The sequence below is a fragment of the Chrysochloris asiatica genome, unplaced genomic scaffold (genome assembly GCF_000296735.1).
Source record: "Chrysochloris asiatica unplaced genomic scaffold, ChrAsi1.0 scaffold00026, whole genome shotgun sequence".
Classification (NCBI taxonomy): domain Eukaryota; kingdom Metazoa; phylum Chordata; class Mammalia; order Afrosoricida; family Chrysochloridae; genus Chrysochloris; species Chrysochloris asiatica.
This window is the reverse complement of record NW_006408544.1, coordinates 15,487,460-15,514,069: the sequence shown is the minus strand read 5'-3', so window position 1 is coordinate 15,514,069 and position 26,610 is coordinate 15,487,460. Positions and strand designations below refer to the sequence as shown.

General features: G+C 46.4%; 1 protein-coding gene across 1 annotated transcript in view; it reads left to right on the top strand.

Moving 5' to 3' along the window:
* Positions 1-26,610, top strand: part of TTC39A (tetratricopeptide repeat domain 39A) — a 51,148-nt gene that overhangs the window by 15,085 nt on the left and 9,453 nt on the right. The window contains exons 2-12 of the mRNA XM_006839755.1: positions 1,045-1,149; positions 15,111-15,242; positions 16,408-16,484; positions 17,663-17,730; positions 20,568-20,632; positions 21,116-21,215; positions 21,945-22,010; positions 23,479-23,587; positions 23,993-24,060; positions 24,139-24,198; positions 25,055-25,216. Of these exons, the coding sequence (XP_006839818.1) occupies positions 1,045-1,149; positions 15,111-15,242; positions 16,408-16,484; positions 17,663-17,730; positions 20,568-20,632; positions 21,116-21,215; positions 21,945-22,010; positions 23,479-23,587; positions 23,993-24,060; positions 24,139-24,198; positions 25,055-25,216 (1,012 nt within the window). The remainder of the gene's footprint in view (positions 1-1,044; positions 1,150-15,110; positions 15,243-16,407; positions 16,485-17,662; positions 17,731-20,567; positions 20,633-21,115; positions 21,216-21,944; positions 22,011-23,478; positions 23,588-23,992; positions 24,061-24,138; positions 24,199-25,054; positions 25,217-26,610) is intronic.

Here is a 26,610-nt window from a genome sequence, read left to right as displayed (position 1 = left end):
AGAGAGAGAGAGAGAGAGAGAGAGAGTCCTGGTGTGGCATTGTAAGATAATGCATGCACCGGTGTGGCATTGTAAGATAATGCATGCACCGGGTTGCAAGGTCAGTTGGAACTGCAAGGATGGTGGTTCATACCCACTAGCCACTCCTCAGAAACCCTATACAGGGTTGCTATGAGTTGGAACTGAATTGACAGCACTGAACAACAACAACAAATATATATATAATGTCTCAGAGGGTGATAAGAGCAGTAGAGAAACGTAAGGACTGGAAAGGCTTCTGTGTATTGTTCTGAAGGCACCACTGGGAAGCTGACTCCTGAGCATGAAAGCCACTGGACAGTTCCTACAGGTCCACTGCCCTGGCAGCTCCTTGTGACAGTGTCTCGGGGGTTCTCAAACACAGGCCTGGAGATAGGCAGAAGGCCTGGAGAAGGAGGTGGAGGAGAGGGACTGAAGTAGGATTTAGTGGGTAGGCTGCACCCCGCAAGGGGAGCAGCACAGCCCAATGGGTCAGAAGGGCCACAAAGACACACTTTAGCCTTGCAAAGAGTAAGATAAATTTGTTCTTAAGGCATACCTGCCCCTCTGTCCATGCCACCTCACCTCACCTCACCAGGTCCTGGATGACAACCTTGCTTTTGTACTTCTTCCCACCCTTGTTGTTGTTGTTATGTGCCATCAAATCGGTTCCGACCTATAGTGACCCTGTACAGGGTTTCAAAGGCTGTAAATCTTTACGGGAGCAGAAAGCCTCATCTTTCTCCCACGGAATAGCAGGTAGTTTTGAACTGCTGACCTTGCAATTCGCAGCCTGATTCGTAACCACTACGCTACCAGAGCTACCAGAGCTCTTCCCACCCTTGGGAACACTTAAAGAGGAGTCAAAATTGCCACTGTGTCCCAATGAGCAGTGAGCAGCCTGAGTTGCTCATGGCACACACCTCAGGTTGCCCAGGGAGAAGGAGTGGGGCTTTGGAAGGCTCTGTTTTGGTTGGGAGAGGGGTTGGGGGCTCCAGGGTCACAGCCCTGTGTTTCTCCCTTCAGAACATCAGTGAGCAGCCTCCGTGAGGCCCTGGACCAGTGCATGACTGCCCTGGACCTCTTCCTCACCAACCAGTTTTCAGAAGCACTCAGCTACCTCAAGCCCAGGTAAGGCTTAAGTGTAGGTTGTGAGGTGGGATGGAGCGAGTGGCTGGGATGACCTTGTGTGCATGTAGGGATGGGAGTACTGGGTCATGGAGAACCAAAGGTTATTGTAAAAGGAACCTTGTGTAACTAAACTCCTCAGCCTTCTGGGTCACCCTGACCCTTGAGAGTCCCATAAAAAGGGTTCTTTCTTCCCATCCCACAGCCTATGAGCAGCCAAAGTCCTCCCCAAGGTCATTGTGACTTCCTGGGCCATATGTTCTTGAGGCACCTTTGATTTCTTGTTCCCAATGGATCCTCTGGAGTCTTCTCCCTTTTCTTTGTTTCCACTCAGAGCAGCAAAGACTTGAGTTGTGTACTAAGCATTTCTAAGTAATAATAAAGGGAGTGCTCTGTAAAGTAAACAGTGAGAACTATAAGGTGGGCGGCTGTAGCCCACCAACTGTTGTTCTAAGGAAGGAAGATGAGACTTTCTGCTCTCACAAAGATTTACAGACTCAGGAACCCTACACAGGGCCAGGATGACTCGGAACTGACTTGACGGCATTTAACAGCAGCAACATTTAACCAATTCTTCTATCCTTTATTTCCTTATTGCTAAATAATATAATTGTACAACTCTTTCTTGAGTCCTGGTGTGGTGCTATAGGGTAAGCACTGGGTTGCTGACTGTGCTAACTACAAGGTTGGCAGTTCAAACCCACCAGCTACTCTCGGAAACCCTATACAGGGTCTCTATGGGCTGGAACAACACTGCTCTTTCTTTACTTGCCACTTTTTTTCAGTTTTAAAAAATTGAGGTATAATTCACATGCCATAAAAGTCACTCTTTCTTACTTATCTTTCTTAAAGCCTCATCCATTAGTAGACAAGGATGTAATTTCTTACAACCCCGGCAGCACCCCTCCCTTCCAACATCCTCCTTTTATTATTACATCACAATATTTAACTAAATCAATAATCAGTGTTTACATTTTTATAACTATGTAGTTAGCGTTCAGTGCAGAGACAAGTAGTATATTAGATTGTGTTTCCTTTCTGGAGTTAATAATTAGCTTTTTTCCATTTCTCTAATTTGCTGTGCATTTATACTTATATCTGTATAGTTGCTCCATCACCTCTTAAATCATAAACTGTTTTTCTGGAGTGCTCAAACATATCAGGTGAGCTCTTGGTCTTCCCGTTTCCTGGGATGGTCTCCTGGGGTCTGTCCTCCAGAGGGCACATAGGTCTCCAGGCCACCATCCAGAGGTTTCCTGGAACTCCCCTCCGGCCTCCTGCTTCACTGGTCCTTGACCTTTCCCTTTTTCATATCCTCTCTCATTTTCATCTCTTTTATCCTTTCATCTTACCATACCATGTCCTCTAGAAATGTCTTTAAAATGAGTAACATAAGAATTTTACCCCTGAGAATTTTAAAGATGTTGCACCCTGCTTTCTGTCATCTATTGTAGCTGTAAAAAACCACATTAACTCTCTTTACCTTGTGATGGTGTTTCCCACCCCCCCACCCCCATTTTTTGAAAATGTTTAGGATCTTCTCTTTTAGCCCTTCAAACCTGGAATTTCACAATGGTATGCCAGGGCTTTGTTATTCAGTATCTTTTATTTGGAAATTCTGTCTTTCTGTTCTAGGGAGTTCTCTTGAATGAGCATTTCTATTTACCTTTCTTGGACTTTTTCTGGATCAATTGTCTTCTAAGCTGCCTTTCTTCCTTGCTCCTCCCCCCACATTTTCCATTTCTTTCTCATTTCTCCTAATTTCCAGAGATTTACTCAACTTTATTATTCAACCCTTCTATTTTTTTTTTTTTCAATTTCTCTAATCATATGAGAAATTTCACAGTGCTGTTTATTGTTCTCTGAATGTTCTTCCCCCTGACCCCCCACAGTATCTTATTCTTGGTTTATGGGTATATTATCTTCATATCTACATTTGAAAATGAGTGTCTGGCATGTAGTAAGCTCTTTAATTAGTACTTGATGCTTTTATCAGTTCAGAATATTGTTGTTGTACCATCCAGTAGGTCCTGTCTCACAGTGACTCTGGATAGTGTTTCCAACAAGTGACTGATGAGTTTGAACCGCTGACCTTGTGGTCCAGTGCTTTATCCCACAGCGCCACACCAGGACCTCCTTTTTAAATGTCTTATTCTGTTTCTTACAAATCTTCACTTTCTCCAGATTCCTATTTAATAGCTCTGGAATGCCATTCTGGTAGGAACTTTCTTCAAATGCCAGATGATCCCTGGCTGGCTGTCTGGTCGTATTTAAGAACAAGCTCATTGAAAAGCTAGCTGGAAGATCTGTGTGCTAAGCAGTCTTCTAAGTGGTGTGATTCACTTTTAGGTGACCTGGCAGAGAGCTGGCTGTCAGCATCTGGGTGGTTCAGTTTCCCCAGCAAAGAATCCTCTGCCTTGGCCTGAACCGTGAACCCCTGGTTGAGAGTGAGGTGGGGGCCAGGAGTCTCACCATGTCTATCGCATACTTACTGAGCCCTATTTGCACCTCAAGGAGGTAACCAGGAATATTAGGGGACAGTGCTTCACCTTCTGGGAGAGGATGTGACTCCCAGGACCATGGAAAACCCCTTTGATAGCAGCCCGACACCTCACTCACACTGTGTGAGGGGATCTGGGCTCAAGTGGGACAGGGAGAGCCAGGTCTGCACCAAAAGTGTTGCCCCTGTGGAGACAGGCCAAGCCCTGTCCTGCTCTCCCAGTGTCTTTGGAAGGCTTTCCAGCTCCCACTTCCCTCCTGGTTATTTCCTGTCCCTCACTCAGGACCACAGTCACCCTCCTGTCATTTGAAACTGGCTATAGCCTGGCCTTTCAGCTGCCTTGCCCCACCATGGGTACACACACAGGTCTTTCTCCTAAGCCCCTGAGAAGGTTGGGGTCCTGTTTCCTTCATTGTTCATCACTGCACACATACTGTCTGAACTGATTGTCCTAATTCTATGCAGTGGGGATGTGAGTCCTGTTTGCACCCTCTCCCCGACTTTGGCAAGGAGCCCTAGTAGCTTAGTAGCTTTCGAGTTGGGCTGCTAACCGCAGTCAGCAATTTGAATCTATGAGCTGTTTCACCTGAGAAAGATGAAGCTTTCTGCTCCTGTGAAGATTTGTTGTTGTTGTTGTTAAGTGCCGTTGGAATTTACAGCCTTGGAAACAATCTACAAAGTGATCACTAGGAGTCAGAACCAACTGCATGGCACACAACCACCACCATCACCACCCTGTCTCTACATTTGCTTTCTATATGCTACTTCTTTGACTAGTGTTATCTCCGCTTCCAGTTTATATTACTTAGCACACTGTCTATCCCTAAGCATTGTCTCTGAACATGTTAGGTGCCATTAAGTTGGCACTGACTCATAGCATCCCTATGTACAACAGAACGAAACACTGCCCAGTCCCACACCAACATCACAATCATTGCTAACCCTGAGCTCATTGCTGCCGCCACTCTGCCAATCCATCTCGTTGGGGATCTTCCTCTTTTTCTCCAACCCTCTACTTTACTAAACATGATATCCTTCTCCAGGCACGAGTACCTCCTGATAATATGTTCAAAGTATGAGAGACGAAGTCTGGCCATTCTGGCTGTATTTCTTCCAAAACAAATTTGTTTGTTCTTTTGACAGTCTGTGATATTTTTAATACTCTCCTCCAACACCATAACTCAAATGCATCAATTCTTCTGTGGTCTTCCTTATTCACTGTCCAGTTTTCACATGAATATGAGGTTATTGAAAATATCATGGCTTGGGTCAGGCGCATCTTAGTCCTCAAGCTGACATCTTTGCTCTTGAACACTTTAAAGTGTAGCAAATTTGTTTAACGCAATATGTCGTTTGATTTCTTTTTATTATTTATTTATTATTATTATTTTTTTATTAAATGTTTTTATTTTGGATTGAGTGAAAGTTTACAGGGCACATCATCAGCTTCACATTCAACCATTCATATAGCTTGTTTCATTACATTGATTATTATCCCCTCCATATATAATCAGTTAACAGTGTTTCTCTCTATCCTCTTTAGCTTTTTTTTTGGTGCGGTGGGAGGAACTTGCCTTTTTGGAATTTACAGTCTCGGCTTTTAGGGAAGGTTTTTACATTTGTCTGTGGATATCCAGGGCTCATGTATGAGATTACTAACAAGCATTACTGAATAATCAGATGAGGGACAGTTTGCTATGTCTACTAGGTGGCTAAAGTCTGATCCTCAGAGCCTATGGTTTGGACGGTCAACAACGCTTGGGCCCACAGGGTCTTGACCTCCTAAGCGGGTCTGCATCAGATTCCCCCTTATTTATTGTTTGTTTAAGGGACGCTGCCTGTCTTAGGCGGTCAGTACGAATTCCTCAGTCTTACTCGTCATCGAAACTCATTGCAGCATGGCAATGTCTCTGTCTTAGGTTGCCGAGGTTCCACGTGATCCTTACCCGTCTCTGGCCACACATCCAGCATAAACAGCCGCCATCCGAGGAAGGCAGGGAGGGAGGAGGAAGGCAGGGAGGGAGGAGATCGGCTGGGGATGTCGTTTGATTTCTTGACTGTTGAGTCCACGAGCATTGATGGTTGTTCCGAGCAAAATGAAGTCTTTGACAACTTTTCTCTCATTATGTGGATGTTGTTTATTGGTCCAGTGGTGAGGATTTTTGTTTGCTTAACATTGAGTTGCAAGCCATACTGAAGGCTGTGGTTTTTAATTTTCATCAGTAAGTATTTCAAGTACTCTTTGCTTCCAGCAAACAAGGTTGTATTATCTGCTTATCTCAGGTTGTTAATGAGTCTTCCTTGAATCCTGATGCCACGTTTCTCCTCATACAATCCAGCTTCTTGGATTATTTGCTCAGCATACAGATTGAATAAGAATGGTGAAAGAATACAACCCTGGTGTTCCCTTGTTCTGTTCAAACAACTGTCTCTTGTTCTACGTACAGGTTCCTCATGAGCACAATTAAGTGTTCTGAACTACTCATTCTCCACACTGTTGTCCATAGTTTGTCATGATCCACACAATTGAAAGACTTTGGAACATAGTAGCTACTAATGCTCTTAATGAATAAATGACTAAAGTTCATAGGTTTCAGAAAACAAAAAACAAAAAAAAAAACCCCATTGGCATCGAGCAGTTGATTCGGACTCCTAGTAACCCTATGGGACAGAGTAGAACTGCCTGGTAGGGTTTCCAAGGCTGTAAATCTTTACAGAAGTACATTGCCACATATTTCTCCCATGGAGCAGCTGGTGGGTTCAAACTGTGAACTTTTACTTGGCTGTTGAGGTTGCAGAGCCAGGATTCAAGTCCAGGACCACCTGACTCCACAGCGAATGCTGACTGCTGTGTGGTCTTGGGTCTCAAGCAGGACAGAGTTTACCTTAGGTGGGAGGACCTCTCCCCAGCCTCCTCTTATAAGAGGGAGTGAAGGAGACAGAGAAGGGTGTGGGCAGAGATAAGTTATGTAGGAGGGTGCAGGAAGTTCAGGGTGTATCCAGGCAATGGCAGGGATTTTCTCTAAAGGAAGAGAGTGAAGGGCCATGAGGGTGTTGGGAGAATGATGAGGAGAGAAGAGAATGACCTAGGAGTGTGGTGGCTCTGACTGAGGCTCAGGGTGGTATGTGTTTATGTGAGTGGGCAGTGTTCTCCTGTGTGGATCCAGACTAGGGTTCTTAAGTGAAGGTTTAGCACTATGTTGACTAGTGAGTGGGTGTATGTGGAAGCTAAGCTGGGGATCAGGAGGAGAGGACAGGCTGGAGGTGAGAGATGGGGCAATGGGAGCGGTGGGTGGTAAGGCTAGGAAGTTACGAGTCCAGAAGCAGAGCCATTCTATGTGATGATGATGAGGCTCCAGGTATGGTCCCTGGGATGTGGGCAACTGGCAACTGTCCCTTGTGACTGTCCTCTGTGAGCTTGGCAGTATGCTGGAACTACAACTCTGAGCAAGATACCAGCTATCCTTAAGGTCCAGTAGGTCAACACTAAAAGAGATATGCTGACCAGGGAAGGTTTTAGGGCCAGTTATGCAATGTGTGGGACCCATCACAAAATGAAAGTGTGACTCTCTTGTTAAAAAATTATTAATTTCAAGATGGTGACAGCAAAGCATTGAACCCAGCATGAGATCCCATGTGGATCCCAGTGAGAGTGCGTAGATTGCATACCCATGAAGTCAGTGCTGAAAGGCTTCCTGACACAGTGGCAGTTCAGCTGAGAAGGCTAGAAGTCAATCAGATGGAGGGGGTCTTTGAGAGTACTCCAGGCAGAGAGCACAGCCTGTGCAAAGGCCTAGCTGAAGGGCTGAAATGCTCAATCCAACTGGCATGTGGAGCCAAGGCAGGGCCCAGAAGTGAGAGGATAGGTTGATGGGTGTAGGGGTGGGGTGAACGGGGATAGAAACGTGGGTTGTGAGGTGAGACCCATGGCCAGAGAATGAGGTGTGAGAGGACCAGGAAGTGGGCAGAAGGAAAGGTTTAATGAGGATGAAGGGTCTGCCTCTGCCTTCCAGCCTGAAGGAGTCTTGTCTAGAGTACTAGGGCCAGGGAGAGCCACACTGGAACTCGAGTGGTACTGCGGGGGCTGCTTCCAGCAAGGACTAGTGGGGGTTGGGCCAGGGTAAGGAGGCTCACATGAAGGGACAAGGTTGGGACAGGAGGCTGACAAGTTGAAAAGGGCCTGAGGCTTGGCTGCTGGCCAAAGAGGGAAGGTCAGGAGACAACTGGGCTTAGCTGACCTCCAAGTGGCCAAGGAGTCCCTGGTCCTAATACCTTGATCGTCTGATGATTCTTCCAGCACCCTCCACATCCTGACAGCCCCAGATGGTAGGGCTTCGGTGGGCATCTCATTCCAGAACTGGGTCCAGATTTGGGGTCAGAGAATTACTGCTCCTGGTGGTCTGAATGCTGTATATGCAAGCCAGAACTTTGAAGGGTGGAAACTAAAACGTGGGATGTCTGAGGTCTGAGGGGTTGTCATACCTCTGTACCCTGCTTCCCAGCCTAGACTGGGGCTGGGGTCTTCCAGGTGGTGGGCTGGGGAGGGGCTAGATTTCCAGTCACAGGTATGTGTTGAGGCCTTGGGCCTGAGACTAGAAATTCTACTTTGTCTGCCAACTTCCCTGGGTGGGGCTGTCTTTCCTGCTGAGTCCCAGGCCTGGGTGGGAGAGGCAAGGAAATACAGGGGCTTGAAAGTTGAAGAGGCAGGGGGCATGCATTGTATGCTCCAGGGAAACCCCTCCTCAGAAGGTTTTTATTCTAAAGGTGTGACCCTTCACCCTAGCAGGACAAGGAGGGGCTCATATTTTTTGATCATCAGAGGTCTGGCCTGGGCTTCTGATTTAAGCCACTCTCAACCCTATTAGAGAAAGGCTATCATTTCCTTTATATGGAAGAGACAATTGAGGTTCCAAAAGTCCATGAGTCTTACCAGAGCCACACAGTTGGGAACTGGGAGCACCAAGACTTCAACATCTGTCTGAGGGACTCAGAAGTCCAAGTTTGTCTCCACAGGAGGACCTATCTTTCTTCAAGCCACAGCCCCCTCAATTAAGTCCTCGCATCAAAGACCGGGGCTGCGGAGGAGGGGTACAGAGCTTTGTTTTCCTTTAAAATCTTTGATCCTCAAGGATGAAAACACCTGAGGGAACCGATGATCTCTGCTCTGCAAACCTTCACTCAATTCACAATAATTTTTTTTTCTTCACAAAGCAAAACATACCTTGGGTCATCTAGAAGATTTTATATATATATATAATAGCAACCCTAAAATCTTAATTTACAGAGGTGTTTTATGAGTGAACAGGGTAGGAAAATGGGTCATGTGATATTTGCAAAAAACAATCTATAAACCTTAGTCATCTCTCTTCCAAAGTTCCCAGCATATGCCTAGCACTGAGGACTTCCATAAGTAATTAGTGAAAGGAGTGAAGGGGGAAACAGTGGATATTACTGCAGTACCTACCGTGTGCCAGGCACAGTTCTCCTTGGGCAGTCTGGCATGTACCCATTTTGCAGAAGTGGAAATAAGGCCCAGAGATGTTTTAAGGGGCATCCTCCAGTACAAGGAGACACTGGCATTACTGTTCTCTCGATGTGTTAGGGTAAATGTCCCCCCACAGCATACCTGTAGTGGGGAACTTGGGGCTGTGGAAGAGGCAGAAGATTGACACCTTCTGAGACCCTGTCAGCTCCACCTGTCACCTGCTGAGTACAGACGTGAGACATACACAGACTCTGTCTGGCGGTGCTCAAGTCTGGGAGCTGGCCAAGTCCTGGGCCAATAAGGCCCAGTATTTCCCATGCCAAACATTTGTTTGTCAGTGTGTCACACTGTGGTGGCTTGCATCTTGCTGTAATGCTGGAAGCTCTGCCACAGCTATTTTAAATACCTGCAGGGTCATCCATGGTGGACAGGTTTCAACTGAGCTTCCAGTCTAAGACAGACTAGGAAGAAAAAGAGCTGGGCTACTTCTGAATGTTTAGCTACTGAAAACCTTATGAGCAGTAGTGGAACATTATCAGATAGAGTGTCCGCAGTTGAGCCCCTCAGGTTGTAAGGCAATCCAAATATGACTGGGAAGAGCTGCCTCCTCAAAGTGCTAGTGGTTCTGACTCATATTGTTGTTGTTGTTAGGTGCCATCAAGTTGATACTGATTCATAGTGACCCTATGCACAACAGAATGAAACACTGCCCGGTCCTGGGCCAACATCACTATTGTTGCCATGCTTGAGCCCATTGATGCTGCCACTTTGCCAATCCATCTCATTGCTGTCTTCCTCTTTTTCTCTGACCCTCCACCTTAACAAACATGATATCCTTTTCCAGCAACTGGTCCCTCCTGACAATATGTCCGAAGTATGAGAGACGAAGTTTGGTCATCCTGGCCTCCAAGGAGCACTCTGGCTACACTTCTTCCAACACAGATCTGTTGGTTCATTTGGCATCCCATGGCACTTTCAGTATTCTCCTCCAACACTATAACTCAAAAGCATCAATTCTTGTACGGTCTTCCTCATAGCAACCCTCTATAGGGTTTCTGAGACTGTAATTCTTTATGGGAACAGAAAGCCTCATCTTTCTTCCTCAGAGTGACTAGTAGATTGAAACTACTGACCTTGAAATTAGCAGCACAACTACTAGAGCTCTTCTCAAAGTAGAGTTGACCATAATGATGTGGATGAAGTAAGTTTTTGGGACATTCCTTTGTTGATGGTACACAACTTAAAATGAGAAGAAGCAGCTGAAAACAGCCATTAATAATAGGAACATGGGATGAAAGAAGTATGAACTTTGGAAAATTGGAAGTACTCAAAAATGAAATGAAATGCAGAAAGATCAATGTCTTAGAAACTGTTGTTGTTTTTAGGTGCCCTTGAGTCGGTTCCAATCCGTAGTGACTCTATGTACAACAGAACGGAACACTGACCTGTCCTGCACCATTCTCATAATTGCTGCTTCGCTTGAGCCCATTGCTGCTACCACTGTGCAAATCCATCTCACTGTGGGTCTCCCAGTTTTTCACTTCTCTCCACTTTACCAAGCCTGATGTCCTTTACAAGGGACTGGCTCCTCCTGATAATATGTCCAAAGTATGAGAAGCAAAGTCTGGCCATCTTGGTTTCTAAGGAGCATTCTGGTTGTACTTCTTCCAACACGGATATATTTGTTCTTCTGGCAGTCCATGGATCCTTTAATATTCTTCTCCAACACCATAATTCAAATACATCAATTCTTCTACAGTCTTCCTTATTAATTGTCCAACTTTCACGTGCATATGAGGCTATTGGAAATACCATGACTTGAGCCAGGTGTACTTTAGTCCTTAAACTGACATCTTTGCTTTTGAACAAAGCACACATGCTTTTTGTGCAGCAGATTCTTGCCTGATGCAATGCATCATTTGATTTCTTGACTGCTGCTTCCGTTAGTGCTGTTGGTGGATTCAAACAAAATGAATTCTTTGTCAACTTCAGTCTTTTCTCTATTATGCTATTTATTGGTCCAGTGATGAGGATTGTTGTTTTCTTTACATTGATGTGGTCTTTGATTGTCATCAGTAAGAATTTTAAGTCTTCATTGCTTTCAGAAAGCAAGGTTGGATCATTTGTGTGTGGTAGGTTGTTAATGAGCCTTCTTTGAATCCTAATGCCATAGTTCTTCTTCATATAATCCAGTGTCTGGGGTTATTTGCTCATCATACAAAGTATGATGAGTATGGTGGATGAGTATGGTGAAAGAATACAACCTTGAACAGATATTCGCCATGTTGAATATGACAATCATATCATTTACTCTGCTGGAAATGTCAGTTTTAAGAAGAATTGTATCACATTCATCATCAAAAAAAAATCTCAAGATCCGTCTTGAAGTATAATGCTGTCTGTGATAGGATAATATCCATACACCTATAAGGTAGACCAGTTAATGCCACTGTTACTCAAATTTATGCACCAACCACTAAAGTCAGTAATGGAGAAATTGAAGGATGCTACCAAGTTCTCCAGTCTGAAATTGATCAAATGTGTAATCAAGATGCACTGATGATAACTGGTGGTTGGAATGTGAAAGTTGGAAATGAAGATGAGGAAGGCTCAGTAATTGGAAAATATGGCCTTTGTGATAGAAATGATGCTGGAGAACACATGATAGAATTTTTCAAGGAGCTCTGGTAGCGTAGTGGTTACGAATCGGGCTGCGAACCTTAAGGTCAGTGGTTCAAAACTACCAGCTGCTCTGTGGGAGAAAGATGAGGCTTTCTACTCCCGTAAAGATTTACACCCTCAGAAACCCTATACAGGGTCACTATGGGTTGGAACCGACTCGATGGCACATAACAACAACAACAACAACAACAACTTATTCATTGTAATTACCTTTTTTTTTTTTCAATCACATAAAAGGCAACTATACACATGGACCTCATCAGCTGAAATAAACAGAAATCAAATTGACTATATCTGTGGGAAGAGATGTTGGAGAAGCTCAGTATAAGCCAAAACAAGACCAGGGACAGGCTTTACTCATATTCAAGTTCAGGCTGAAGCTGAAGAAAATTGAAAGAAGTCCACCAGAGCCAAAATATGACCTTGAATATATCCCACCTGAATTTGGACACCATCTCAAGAACAGATTTGTTGCATTAGATACCAATTACCAAAGACCAGAAGAATTGTTGACATCAGGAACATCATACATGAAGAAAGCAAAAAGTCATTAAAAAGGAAAGAAAAGACTAAAATGGATGTCAGAAAAGACTCTGAAACTTGTTCTTGGGCATAGGGAAGCTAAAGCTAATGTAAGAAATGAAGTAAAAGAGCTGAACAGATATTTTCAAAGGGCAGCCTGAAAAGACTAAATATTACAATGAAATGGCAAAGACCTGGAGTTGGAAAACCTAGGGAAGAACACTCAGAATTTCTCAAGCTGAAAGAACTGAAGAAAAAATTCAAGGCTCAGAATGCAATTATTGAAGGATTTCATGGGCAAAATATTGAATGATGCAGGAAGCATCAAAAGAAGATGGAAGGAATACAGAGTCACTGCACCAAAAAGAAATGGTTAACGTTCAACCATTTCAAGATATAGAATATGATCAAGAGCTGCTGGTACTGAAGGTAGAAGTCCAAATTGTACTGAAGGCTTTGGCAAAAAGACATGGCTCCAGGAATTGACAGAATACAAATTGAAATCTTTGAACAAACTGACGCAGCATTGGAGGCTGCATCACTCCTCTATGCCAAGAAATTTGGAAGACAACTACCTGGTCAACCTATTGGAAGAGATCCATATTTATGTCCATTCCAAAGAGACGTGAACCAACAGAATGTGGAAATCATTGAATGATATTAATAGCACATGCAAGTAAATTTTTTGCTGAAGATAATTTAAAAATGATTATAGCAGCACGTTGACAGGGAACTGCCATAAATTCAAACTGTGGAACTAGGGATATCATTGCTGATGTCAGAGAGCTCTTGACTGAAAGCAGAGTATACCAGAAAGATGTGTACTTGTGCTTTATTGACTATGCAAAGTCATTCAGTGTGTGGATCATAACACACTATGAACAACATTGCAAAGAATGAGTATTCCAGAATACTTAATTGTGCTCGTGAGGAAACTGTACATAAACCAAGAGACAGTCATTCAAACAGAACATGGTTTAAAATCTGAAAAGGTGTGTGCCAGGGTTCACCATATCCTTCACCATACTTATTCAATCTGTATGCTGAGCAAATAATCCAAGAATATAGATTATATGGAGAATAACATGGCATCAGGATTGCAGTAAGACTAACAACCTGCAAAGTGCAGATGATATAACCTTGCTTGCTGGAAGCCAAGACAACTTGAAATATTTACTGATGAAGATCAAAGACTACACAGTCTTCAGTATGGAATGTAAAGAAAGTGAAAATTCTCACTATTGGTCCAGCAAATAATAATCATGACAAATGGAGAAAAGATTCAAGTTGTCAAAGACTTCATTTTGCTTGGATCCACAATCAACGCTCATGGACGGAGCAGGCAAGAAATCAAATTATGTATATTGCATTAATCAAATCTATGACACAAGACCTCTTTAAAGTGTTAAAGCGCAAATGTATCAGTCTGAGGACCAAAGTGAGCCGGAACCAAGTATTTATAATTTCAGTCACTTTATATGTATGTGAAAGTTGGACAATGAAAAAGGAAGACTGTAGAAGAATAGATGTATTTAAATATGGACTGCCAAAATATTAACAAATATGTCTTGGAAGAAGTGCAGCCAGAATGCTCCTTAGAAGCCAGGATGCGAGACTTTGTCAGGAGAGAGCAGTCTCTGAAGAAGGACATCATGCTTTTGTAAAGTGGAGGGTCAGCGAGAAAGATGACAGATTGAGATGGATTGACATAATGGCAAAACAATGGGCTCAGACTTAACAACAATTGTGAGGATGGTGCAGGGCTGGGCAGCGTTTCATTCTGTGGTGCTATGAGTTGAAACCGACAATGAGGAGCTCTGGTAGCATAGTGGTTACGAATCGGGCTGCTAACCTCAAGGTTGGCAATTCAAAACTACCAGCCGTTCCATGGGAGAAAGATGAGACTTTCTACACCCGTAAAGATTTACAGCCTCAGAAACCCTGTGCAGGGTCACTACGAGTTGGAACTAACTCCACGGTACTTAACAACAACATGTCACATGCCTGTGTTATTTATAGACACATAATCCTAGAGGAGAGAACTCTTGATTCCCAGTGGACTTTGAGGCATTTGAAAGCCTCAATGAATTAGTTGTCCTGTGAAGAGATGTTGAAGGGAAAGGCATTTCAAGCTATGGTAATAACATGAGCCAAAGCCTGGGGAACCACACGTTCAGTATGACCAGGTCCTGGAGCAGAAGGGGCAAGACCTGCAAAGCCTCAGGTGCCAGGCAGTGGGTTTGGGCATTGTCTCATGGTATGTGGAAGCCCTGGTTGGGTTTCACCAGAGGACAATGGGAGAGAAAGTTGCAGGCAGTAGCCAGTCAGCGGGAAGGCTGTCCCTGCAACTCCTGCCAGCAGGAGTGGGCTTGGGGGTGGAGACAATTAACCTGGGACAGGTTGGGGCAGAAGGCAAGAGTCAGGGTCTGGGCACTAGGAAGGGTGGCCTCAGGCCCACATACTGCTGATCCCTTTTTCAATCTCATAGTAGACTTCTTGTTGCCACCCCTCCCCACACTGAACCAAGCAGGTGAGAAACTGAGACTCAGGTGGGAAGGTCACTTAGGGCCGCTCAGCATGAAGAGGAGGAGTTGGGAATGGGAGTGGAGGTCTTTTGAGTGTCAGTGAAAGAGTCAGAGCTTGGGCCTTTCCCCTCAGACCTCAGTTTGCTCATCTGTAGAATGGGGGCAGGGAAGGCAGGTGAGTGGCATAGGGCCAGCTATATCTGGAATTCTAGGCATTTGAGGATCACCTCATGCCCCTTCTCTTCTGCAGAACCAAGGACAGCATGTACCACTCACTGACATATGCCACCATCCTGGAGATGCAGGCCATGATGACCTTTGACCCTCAGGACATCCTGCTTGCTGGCAACATGATGAAGGAGGCACAGTCCTTGTGTCAGAGGTCAGGGGCATGAGAGGGTGATTGAGGGGTGTGGGGCCATCCTTCTGTCACCACGGCATACCCCAGAGCCTAAACTCTCTCTATTCGTGCTGCTCCTCTGGACTACGGATACGTACCTGAGCAAAAACCGTGCCTGTCAGCACCTCCTCAAGAGTCTTGTTGGCTTCTAGGGGCCAGGTCTGGCTGGAAGAAAATGAATTCTGACTCTGTCACTTTTTTTGAATTCTCTTTCAATTCCATTTTTTCCATGAACTTTTTGAAGCCCCCTCGTATGTATGCCTTAGGGTTGTTGCGGGGACTTAATGAAGACACCTGCACAGGACCTGGTACATCTCTGGTGCTCAGCACATATTAGCACCATGCATGAATGAACTCACAGACCTTGTGTGCTCATGACAGGTAGTGTTAGAATTCATTCAGCACACACCCACACCTGCTCTGGTCAGGCCTGATGTTGGACATTGGCAACGCAGGCATTCGTCAGACCCAGGCCACCCTAGAACTCTCACCACCTGGTCAGGGAGACAGGCACAGAGAGTGACATCTCAATGCTGGGTAGCTCTCAGGAAAAACTTCCTGGAGGTGATGCCTGAGCTGGGTCCGGAGGATGGACTAGCCAACAGCAAAGACAAGATGGGAGAGAACCAGGAGTGCACTGTGACTGGAAAGTCCCATCGCTGAGCCAGGAGAGGGCTCAGAACCATGGGCCTTAGAGTCTGGGTTGCTCTGCACTTTGGCTAGTGCAGAGTCAAAAGCGTTCTGAGCAGGTGAGAATCTTGCATGGTGAAAAGGCACCAAGACCTGCATGGACAGGGGTGGTAGGCCAGGTAGGGCACAAGGAGACATGAACCAAGGAGAGGAGTACAAAAGTGGGTCCAATAGGGAGCTGCCAACGACACCAACAGACTGGGGGACTGATTATATAAAGCAGCCTGTGACTGATACAGGTGTTCACTGTCTCTATTTTACCAATAAGGAAATTGAAGCTCAGAGAAATCAAGTAAACTTTCTTTTTTTGCTTGCCAGAATTCCAAACATTCTTTGTCTGGTCCCAAACCCTGTTTCTTTCTGCTAGCAGTACCTCCCTAAAAAGTCTCCCAAAAGTGAGGTGACCTTGCACTTGGTTCCCCCTCATCGAATGACCTGAGCCCTCTTCCTTCTCTAGGCACCGGAAGAAATCCTCCGTTACAGATTCCTTCAGCAGCCTGGTGCACCGCACCACCATGGACCATTTCACGGAAGGTGTGGCATCTGTGAAGGCCAGCTTCAGGCCCAGGGAGGGCTGGAAGGGGCAGTGATTCTCCCAGTCAACTCTAAGGGGGCCTGGGCTAGCTGCTGGTCTTCTCAAGGAGTGGCTCTCAGGGGAAGGTGTTGAGGGCAGATGAATCACTTACCTGAAAACATTACCACGGAAAACCTGGGAGTCGAGGTGGTGAAAAGCCGCTGCAAGGTCCATGTGCTTTCCTGCTCGGTCCAGGGCTGACCAGAATTGTGTGTGCGGTTAGGTGTTCCGAATGTATTTAGCTGAGTGAGCCTGCGTGTCCCCGAGAGGAATGTGGTTTTAGAAGCTGACACATGTGGAAGAGATGGCCCCGGCTGCCATAGCCTAGAAGGCGTCTTTGTGTCATGAGCTTCTGTGGCAGGAAACACTGGAGGTAGTGGTCAACCATGAGCAACTTGGGGCTCTTCAGTGCAGGGACAAACAGCTGTACCCACCTGAAGGCCCTTGAGGGTATTAGTGCAAACAATGTGTCTGATGGCAGCGCCACTTCCCTCCTCCTGTCTGTGGCTCTCTGCTGCCTCCCAACAAGTCCAAGTCTGTAATCCTCCCCCACTGATCCAGGCCTTTTACAACTGAGCTCCTGAGCCTCATCTTCCCCTGCCCCCCGAATCCCTTCCCACCTCACCCCCATTTCAGCCACCATCTGTGACTCATTTGTCCCCAGACATCTGACCACTTTGGCTTCCCTGGGCCTCGGCCAACAAAACGCTTTCTGCTTCCTTCCATTTCTTCTTCACCTCAAATGACCCAACTCAGATGTCCTTTCTTCTGGAAGTGTTTCCTGATTCTCCGGGTTGTGTTGGGTTTCCTTTCCTTATTCCCACAGCCCTTGGGCTTGCCTAATAGCATCTTTTTCCTGCACTCATTCAGTTCCGTGCTGCCTCCTTGCTCAGCACTGCTTGGAGGTTCTGGGTGGACAACATCTACAGAGATGCTTAATGGACAAGAGAACAGGGCAAGGGAGTCAGACAGTAGACAAGTGGGAAATGGGGTAGAGATGAGTGTGGGAGGCAGGGTGGAGTGGCCCGTGTGCTGTTTTAGCCTCCCTTTGCCTGTTGGGAAGGGAGATGGGAAGAATTTGGTCTAAGACTCCTGCCAAGATCCCAGAGGCTGCAGGGATTTGGTTTTCTCCCCACAGAGGAAATCCACGCTGAAGTCTGCTATGCAGAATGCCTGCTGCAGAGAGCTGCTCTGACCTTCCTGCAGGTAAGGACCCTCCAGTGCATTGCAGAAGATCATTACCATGTCCAAGCCCGAAGGGTCTTTAGGAACCGTGATCCAGCCCTGATTGTTCAGGCATGCACCGAGGCTCAGCCCCATGGCCCCTGGGCCAGGCTTCAGAGGGAGGTGATGTGTGTGCTCACATGTCACCAGGATAATGCTTCCACCCTGACTGCTACTTTGCCCGTTATGGGTGGCATGGGAGGTCTAGGCATCATCACAAAGCCTGCTTTACACTTGATGTATATGACAACATTGCAGCACCTATGCTGTATAAGGCTTTTACCTACACTCCAGCTAAACTACATGCCTGTTTGTTTGTACAGACGTTTGTACATATTCTTTTTCCTTTAAGTTTTTATTGTGACTTGAATGACAGTTTACATGGGAGAACATTAGTTTTGCGCTCATACTATCGTATTTTGTTTCATTGCAATGATTACAATCCCCTCTGTGCATCATCATTCAACAGTATTTGCTTCTGTTCCTTCTGTTGTTTTTTTGGTGGGGATGTACACAAAAACACTTAGGAGTTATATAATCATTTAAATAATCAAAGGGCACATTCTGCAAGCCTACCTCCTGGCCACCAACACTCAGTCCCTCTCTTTCCATGAGTCTCCTGCTCTCCATGTCTGTATCTCTGCCTCCATCTCTGGTGTTGCTGCTTTTCTGGATAGGGTCCCACATTCTGCTCATGCTCTTCTCCCTTGATGGTCCTAGGGTCCTCTGTTTCTGGACTGTAAGATTAACTACTGTCCCTTTTTGTTATAGAACTTCTACCTTTACAGTTGTGACATTTGCAATTAGTTATGTTTACATATATTCTTTAATCTTCATCTCACAGATCTACAAAGGGGAGCTACACAGGGAAGGATTCACTTTCCCTAGTTCATGTGGTTAGCAAGTGGCAGAGCTGGGATTTGAATCCAGGTCTAGCAAGCTCAGAATCCATGCCTTCTCTCCTCACTACACAACAGGAAGTTTGGTGAATTAGGAGAACCAACACATTATGATTTTACCAAAATGGTCTGGGTTATAATTATAACACATGATTATGATGTGTGTGCCTTTGGGTGGAGAGGTGAATATTAATTTTAGTGTGCGGATGTGCTTTATTTTTGTTAGCTCTTTTTTTTTTTTTTTTTATTAAGGCCTTTTTGGACTTCAAGAATATGGATAAATCTTAATTTTTGGTTTACTACTCATTACAATAATTTCACCATAAATGATATTGTATTTTGTTTTTCATTATGTTATCACAAACAACAAACAAAGTCCCACAAGTCCTACCAAACTGGAGTATAGAAAACTGGGGCAACTTTTCTCACCTTCTGGGTTCCTCCCCACATCCTCCCCTGCATCTCTCCACTGAGGAAACTACTACCTGGATTTTGTGTTTATCACCACTGCAGGATAATGCACTAGACCAAAAGGTCTGTTTAAACTACAAGGTCGGCGGTTCAAATCTACCAGCCACTCCTCGGAAACCCTAAACAGGGTTGCTAAGAGTCAGAACTGACTCGATGACTCTTAACAACAACAATACTTCTTTTAAAGAGTGCAGTGGCTCTGTATAAGAAGCACTGGGCTTTGAACCACAAGGTTGGTGGTTTAAGCCCACCAGCCGCTCCACAGGAGAAAAATGAGGCTTTCTGTTTCCACAAAGATTTCCAGCCTTGAAAACCCTATACAGGGTTCCTATGAGAACTGACTCAGTGTCACTTAACAACAGCAACATGGTGCTTTATAGGAGCCTGGGCAATGCAGTGGGTTAAGCATTGGGCTGCTAACTTCAAGGTTGGCAGTTCAAATCACTGGCTTCTCTGTGGGACAAAGATATGGCAGTCTGCTTCCATAAAGACTTACAGTCCTGGGAACCCTAGGGGGCAGTTGGACTCTGTCCTTGGAGGGTATCTGCGAGTCAGAATTTACTTGATGGGAACGGTGATGCTTTTTTTTTTTAAAATGGTTTCCTCGTATTTCCTATTCATGTTAAGGGTTAGTTGGTTTTGAGCTCCATACAGCATCAAGCCACATGGACTTGCTTTCTTCACCCAGCCTGATGTGGCTGCATACTGTTCCCTTTCCTGAATATGCCACAACTGTGTATGCATTCTGTTGATGGCCATTTTGGTTGTTTTGGTTCTTGGCTGTTGTGAACGGTGGTGCTCTGATGGCCCATGCCCATCCGTTCCTCTTGGGTGTATGCCCAGGAGTGGGGCTGCTGGGCAGTAGGTATTGGTGCTTTAAATTACAAGCCGATAAATACCTGCATTTTGTAAAAAGCACAAAAAGAGCATTCCTTCTCCCTGCTAGCCCTTCCCACCTCCCTGTTAGCTCAGTTGTGCCTCCCCTCCAAACCAAAAAAAAAAAAAAAAAAATTCCTACCACCACTGAGTTGATTCTGATTCATAGCAACCCTAAATAAGGTTTCTAAGATTGTAAATCTGTATGGAAACAGACAGTCTCTTCTTTCTCGTGAGGAGTGGCTGGTGGGTTTGAACTGCCAGCCTTGAAGTTAGCAATTCAACACCTAATCCACAGGGCTCCTTTCCAAGAACACAGCTATGTATAAATTGTTCAGGGGTGGTAGATGGGTTGTGGTCAAACTGTGGGCATTTAAAATTTGTTTTTGGCAAATAAGAGTTCATCTCAAATCCCAGAGGTAGTGAGTCCTCATCTGGCTGACCTCTGACCCTACAGGGTGCCTCACAGAACTGTGCACAGGGAGGGCAGGCAGGACCCAGCTACTCGTCTGACCCTTCTCAACCCTAGGTTACCCACCCAGGCCTGGCTCTTAACATGTCTCCTTCCTGTAGGATGAGAACATGGTGAGCTTCATCAAGGGCGGCATCAAAGTCCGAAACAGCTACCAGACCTATAAGTGAGTGGGACCGGCCATGGTGTGATGGGGCTCCCTCACCGGCTGCTGTGAAGGGCTAGGGAGTTCTGGTTGGAGACAGCACAGTCAGGAACTCAATTTTCTGGAATTCTATGTACTTCCATCTTCTAGCTCTTATACTATGTGTCCAACTCTGTGCTGGGGGAAATAAGACAGATTCTGCACGAACAATTTAGTGCATATGTGTGCATGTGTGCATGTGTGCGTGCATGTGTGTGTGCTAGGGGGCAGACACAGGACCACCATTTGTGAGAGCAGCAGCAGCAGCAGAATCCTGTACTTGGATTTGGGTCCAGCGGTGTGTTGGAAATTCAGGACCAGGGAGTATGTCATCTCGGTAGGAAGTGGGACTGGTGTCTATCCTTCAGTGTCAGCTTTCCTGGTGCCAAAGGGGTACAGACCCGCTGCTGGGTTTTGGGGTAAGTTGGGGAGATGGAGCTGAACTTGGACCATTTCTGTCCACAGGGAGCTGGACAGCCTGGTCCAGTCCTCGCAGTACTGCAAGGGAGAGAACCACAGGCACTTTGTAGGAGGAGTGAAGCTCGGTGTGGGAGCCTTCAACTTGGTGAGTAGGAGTGGTGCCTCCTCCCGCATTTCTGCGTGAACAGCGCTGAGCACGTGTGCGCTCTGCTGAGGACTCCTGTGCCTGACCCTGCACTGGGCACTGGGCACCGGGCCCGGAAACGAACCAGCCTTGTGTGCTGGAGTCAGCTCAAGAGAGTCCGTTCTATGCATTACTTCCCAAGTCAGGTTGGTAAATTGAAACAACCTGCTCTTGGGAGAAAGAGCTGCTCCTGGATGACTTAGAACCCTTGCCCTAGGTGAACAGAAACCCTGGTGGCATTGTGGGTTAAGCATTGGTCAGTGGTTCCAACCCACTGGTTACTCTGAGGGAGAAAGATGAAGCTGTCTGCTTCTATGATGAGTTATAGCTTCCGAAACGCTAGGGAGCAGGCCTCCTCTGTCCTATAAGGGTCACTGTGAGCCAGAATCTACTTAATGGCAGTGGTGTTTTGGTTTGGGGCCCGAGGTGAACACGGGCCTCTCCAAAGTGTGAGTTGGGGTGGTTCTCTGACTGACCTCCATGTAAAAGAAGCCTGTTCAAAGAACAGCAGGTCTTGGGGTGGGGTGTCCGCCCTGTGCTGGCCTCTGGTTTCCTCATATGTGAAGTGGGAAGTTTGCAAGGCAGAAAGCCCTGTGTCCTCTAGAATTACTCCCAGGACTCTGGGGGCTTTGGAGAGCCAGAGGGCCAACTCCTGCCCCATCTCATGCCCACCTGCCTCTGTTCCTGTAGACACTGTCCATGCTTCCTACTAGGATCCTGCGGCTTCTGGAGTTCGTAGGATTTTCAGGAAATAAGGTAAGCACCGCCTCCTCTCAGCCCAAGACTGGAACTGGGGTGTCCTGAATGAATAGGAAGTGTCATGGGGCCTGTGAGCCAGTCTTGGCTCAGCTCTGCTCACTAAGTGAACCTGGACAAAGCCCTAATCTCTCCGGGCCTGTTTCTTCTCCTGTCAAATGGGGCCAGAGTGGAGAGACTCTTGAAGCAAGAGTGGCTGGGAAGAGCAGCTCCACGCAGTGTTGCAGTCACAGTCTGTGAATCTGACAGGTGTCCCTTTCCCTGGCCCATTTTCTGGTGTTGCCACATCATCTGAGAGATGTGCAGGGCAGTCCGTACTGAGCATTGGGCTGTGCAGACTGGGGGTGGAGGAGACGGGAGAATCAGAACCTTTGCCAATGGAGGAGAACTGGTGTAGGGCAAGCAGCATTGCTCTAGAAGTCAGGCGACCTGGGCCAGTCCAGTCTCAGCCCCTTCTCTGTGACCCTGACCAAGTCCTGCCTTCCCCTGGGCCTCTTCTTGGTAAAGTTAGAAGACTGGATGTTTCCCAGACTTGCAATTTTCCAGGCCCTACCTCTTTTCTTCTATTTTTTTGGCAAAACTGCTACAGACTTCTGTATTATTACTTAACATACTGTTTTTCCCTCTAACATGACTCATAATTTTTATTCAATTTAAAGGAAATATCATTAGTTTAAGCCCACTGCTTTAAGCATGTGATAAGCCCATCTTATTTGGCACGATAAGCAAGTAATCATAAAAATAAATGACATGAAGACCATGCAATCTGAAGAAACCTGGCCAGGTTGCATGGTCTGCCAAAGTTGCTTCTCTCCAGAGGAACCTTCAGAAGTTTCTTTTTAGTTTTGTTTTCTTAAGACAGCCCCTGGGAAATGAGTAGGATTTTGGAAGATGTCAGGAGGGACCAGCACGAGGGAACTCCCAGAGGTGGGAGAGTGTGGCCCACTTGGCAAAGAGGAGAGGGCAGGGAAGGAGGGAGGAGGGGAACGACCTCCACCTCCTCTCCTTTGTTTTTGTCCTGAAGTCAGGGTAGCTTTTGAAGCAGGAGTCAGGCTGGTGAGATTTGGGTTTTAGATAAAATACTCTGGAGGCAGGGAAACAAGTGGCTGTCTGGCCACCAACTCCTCCCTGGGCTAAGTGACCATCCATAGAGTGGTGGAGCAGGCATAGGAAAAGGAAGACGGGCAAGAAGCTGTGGTGGCGCAATGGTTAATGGCACTCAGCTGAACCAAAAGGTTGGCAGTTCAAACCCACTAGCCGCAGTGCTGGAGAACCATGTGGCCGTCTGCTTTGTTCAGCCTTAGAAACCCTATGGAGCACTTCTCCTCTGTCCTTTATGATTGAGTCAGCATCGACGCCATGGAATTGGGTTTTGGTTACTGGGTCCAGTGTTCTCCCACCCTGCCCCCATGGCTGCTCCTCTATGACCCCTGGGTGGGTGTCCTCAGCCTCGTCCCTTTGCCCCCAGGACTACGGACTGCTGCAGCTGGAGGAGGGTGCGTCGGAACACAGCTTCCGCGCAGTGCTCTGCGTCATGCTGCTCCTCTGCTACCACACCTTCCTCACCTTTGTGCTCGGTAGGAGCTCCGCTGGGCCCCTGGTCAGTCAGCTCTGAGAGCTGGGGTGCAGCAATGAGGGGCTGAAGGGTGGCTCTAAAACCAGAGACAGCACAAACGCTCAACTGTCCTGGGGCCTGTTTACCTGGTATGACGGGGTTCCAGATCAGTTTTCTCATTTGTGAAATAGAGATGGTTGTGCCTGCTTTCTAGTGCTTTTGAGGCTGCTGTAGGCAGCGCCTTGTGGTTATGGATGTAGCAAGGGCTCCTGGGATACATCAGGATGATAGCTGCACTATCTTATTTACTTCTCACGTTGCCCTGGAGGTAGAAAGTCTTATTATTCCCAGTTCACAGAGGGGAAAATGGAGGCTGGGAGGATCAAGGACCTATGCTGTGTCCCCCTCCCATTCCCCACTCCTGCAGGTACAGGAAATGTCAACATTGAGGAGGCAGAGAAGCTCTTGAAGCCTTACCTGAAGCGCTATCCTAAGGTGAGCCCCATCCCTGCTGGACAAGTCCCCTGGGACCCACACTGATTCACATGACCCACCCACATCATATCCTTGCAGGGCGCCATCTTCTTGTTCTTCGCAGGGCGGATTGAAGCCATTAAAGGCAACATTGATGCAGTAAGTGGTGGGAGCTCTGGGGACTCAGATGGTAGAGTCTAGGCTGTTGGGAAGTGAGACACATGCAGGCATACCTCAGGGACTGAGCAAGCTGGAAAGAGAGCCCAAGGGACAGCCAGTGAGAGAGCAGGGGTAGAGAGGCCCTTCCAAGTGAGGCAGTCTGAGAAGAGACTAGGATTTTGGTAGGGAGATGGAGGGATAAAAAGTACTCCTAACAGAGGGAGGTGCTGGAATAAGGCCAAGAGGTGGGATAAGACCCTTTCTGTTAGGACTCAGTGACCTGGTCAGTAGAGTGGTGAGGATGGGGCCCAAGCTGGGAGACCTTGAAAGCCTGGATGAGGAGTGTGGATTTCACAGGTGGTAGGGAGCCAAAGAAGGTGTTTGAGATGGGGAGGGTCATGATCCTGGAAGAGACCCCAGCACTAAGCCAAGGTCCAGGACAGATTCTATAATGTCTCCCCATTCTGGGGTGTCTATCTGGCCCTAGCTGTGATTCTTCAGGTAGAACAAATGCCCCAAACCCAGGCAGCTTCATGGAAGTTACTGGAATCCTTAGAGTTTATTCTGAGGTGCAAACATTATTATATCATTATAATATTGATATTTTCCACTACCTGCTATCCCTCCATTTTATCCATGTTTTGTGACTGAAACCATAGTACCAGAGAAGGGGAGTATTATTACCCAAGGTCACGTACAACTTAGGGTGCAGAACCAGTGCTGGAGGCCAGATCTCCTGGGTCTTCTACCCCCATGTGAGCCTGGCACAGGGCTGGACCACCATGCTCTGGAGAAGCCTGCTATGGGAAGAGGCCAGGGGGGCACCCACCAAGGAGTTGAGCAGTTGTGCCTGCAGGCTATCCGGCGGTTTGAGGAGTGCTGTGAGGCCCAGCAACACTGGAAACAATTCCACCACATGTGCTACTGGGAGCTGATGTGGTGCTTCACCTACAAGGGTCAGTGGAAGATGGCCTACTTCTATGCCGACCTGCTCAGCAAGGAGAACTCCTGGTCCAAGGTGGGCCAACATCACATGTTGGGGGGGCACTGGGGGCCTGGACTGACCTGGACTGACCACAGGTCCCCAGATCAAGGTCCAAGGCTCTAACTGAACATAGGGGTCAGCTGGAATTGAAACAGAACCAAAAATTCTAACAGGACTCAGGGCTGGAAGGTGCTGAAGACGCTGAGGAGCAGAGAAAGTTTAGAACTACTATGTGTCAGTCAGACACACGGCTCACATGCCTAGGCTAGTGCTGGCCAGCAGAACTTTCTGTTATGATGGAAATGTTCTGTTTTTATCATCCAATATGGGCGGCCACTAGCCATATTTGCACAAAGAGCACTTGAAATGTGGCTAATGCAAAGGAGAAACTGAATTTTTAATGTAAATTCCCTTAAAGTAACTGCATTTAAATCAATTGATTAAAATGTAAGTGTATCTAGTAACCACTGTAGGACTGTGAAGTTTTAAAACACAAAAGGCTCATTGGATCCAGAAATTCCAATGACGTCACCTGGCCTTGGCCTTTCCATCTGTGGCCTTGCTTTCCTTGGTGACATCTTTATAAGCAGGTTTTAACCAAAGTCCCAGGATTGAGCCTCAGAGGTCTGCCTGGAAACCTCGAGGGCGATAACATTCTTTGTGACTGAGAGTAAAGAAGAAAAATGAAGTGATGTAACCAAAAAAAGTATGTGTCTATATTTGTTGTTGTTGTTAAGTGCTGTTGAGTTGGTTCTAACTCATGGTGACCCTGTATAGGGTTTCTGAGGAACAGCTAATGGGTTTGAACTGCTGACCTTGTGTTTAGCAGTTCGGTGCTTATCCTACAGCACTACAACAGGACTTCTGTGTGTGTATTTGTAGTTGTTGTTGTTAATTGCCGTCAACTTGGTTCCGACTCATAGCAACCCTATTTAGGGTTTCTGAGGAGCAGCTGATGGGTTTGAACTGTCGACCTTGTGGTTTGTAGTCCAGTGCTAATCCTACAGTGCCACACAGAGATGCCACATAGCCAGAAAACAAAATAGATACCCAGCATAGATGAAAACTTAGAACTTCACAAGCTCAATGTTGAATCAATAAATAGGAGTCGTTCTACCATAACTAAAGGAGTCTTGGTGGTACAGTGGTAAAGCGCTCAGCTGCTAACTGGAAAGTCATTGGTTTGAGCCCACTAGCCTCTCCACGGGAGGAAGATGTGGCAATCTGCATCACTAAAAATTATAAAATGGAAACCATATGGGGCAATTCTGCCCTACAGCGTCGTTAAGAGTTGGAATGAACTCAATGACAACAGTTTTGGTTTGGTTTATATCATAGTTAGGAGTCCTGGTTAAACACTCGGCTGCTAATAACCTAAAAGTTGACAGCCAATCTTCAAAGAAAGATCTAGCAATCTGCTTCCTTAT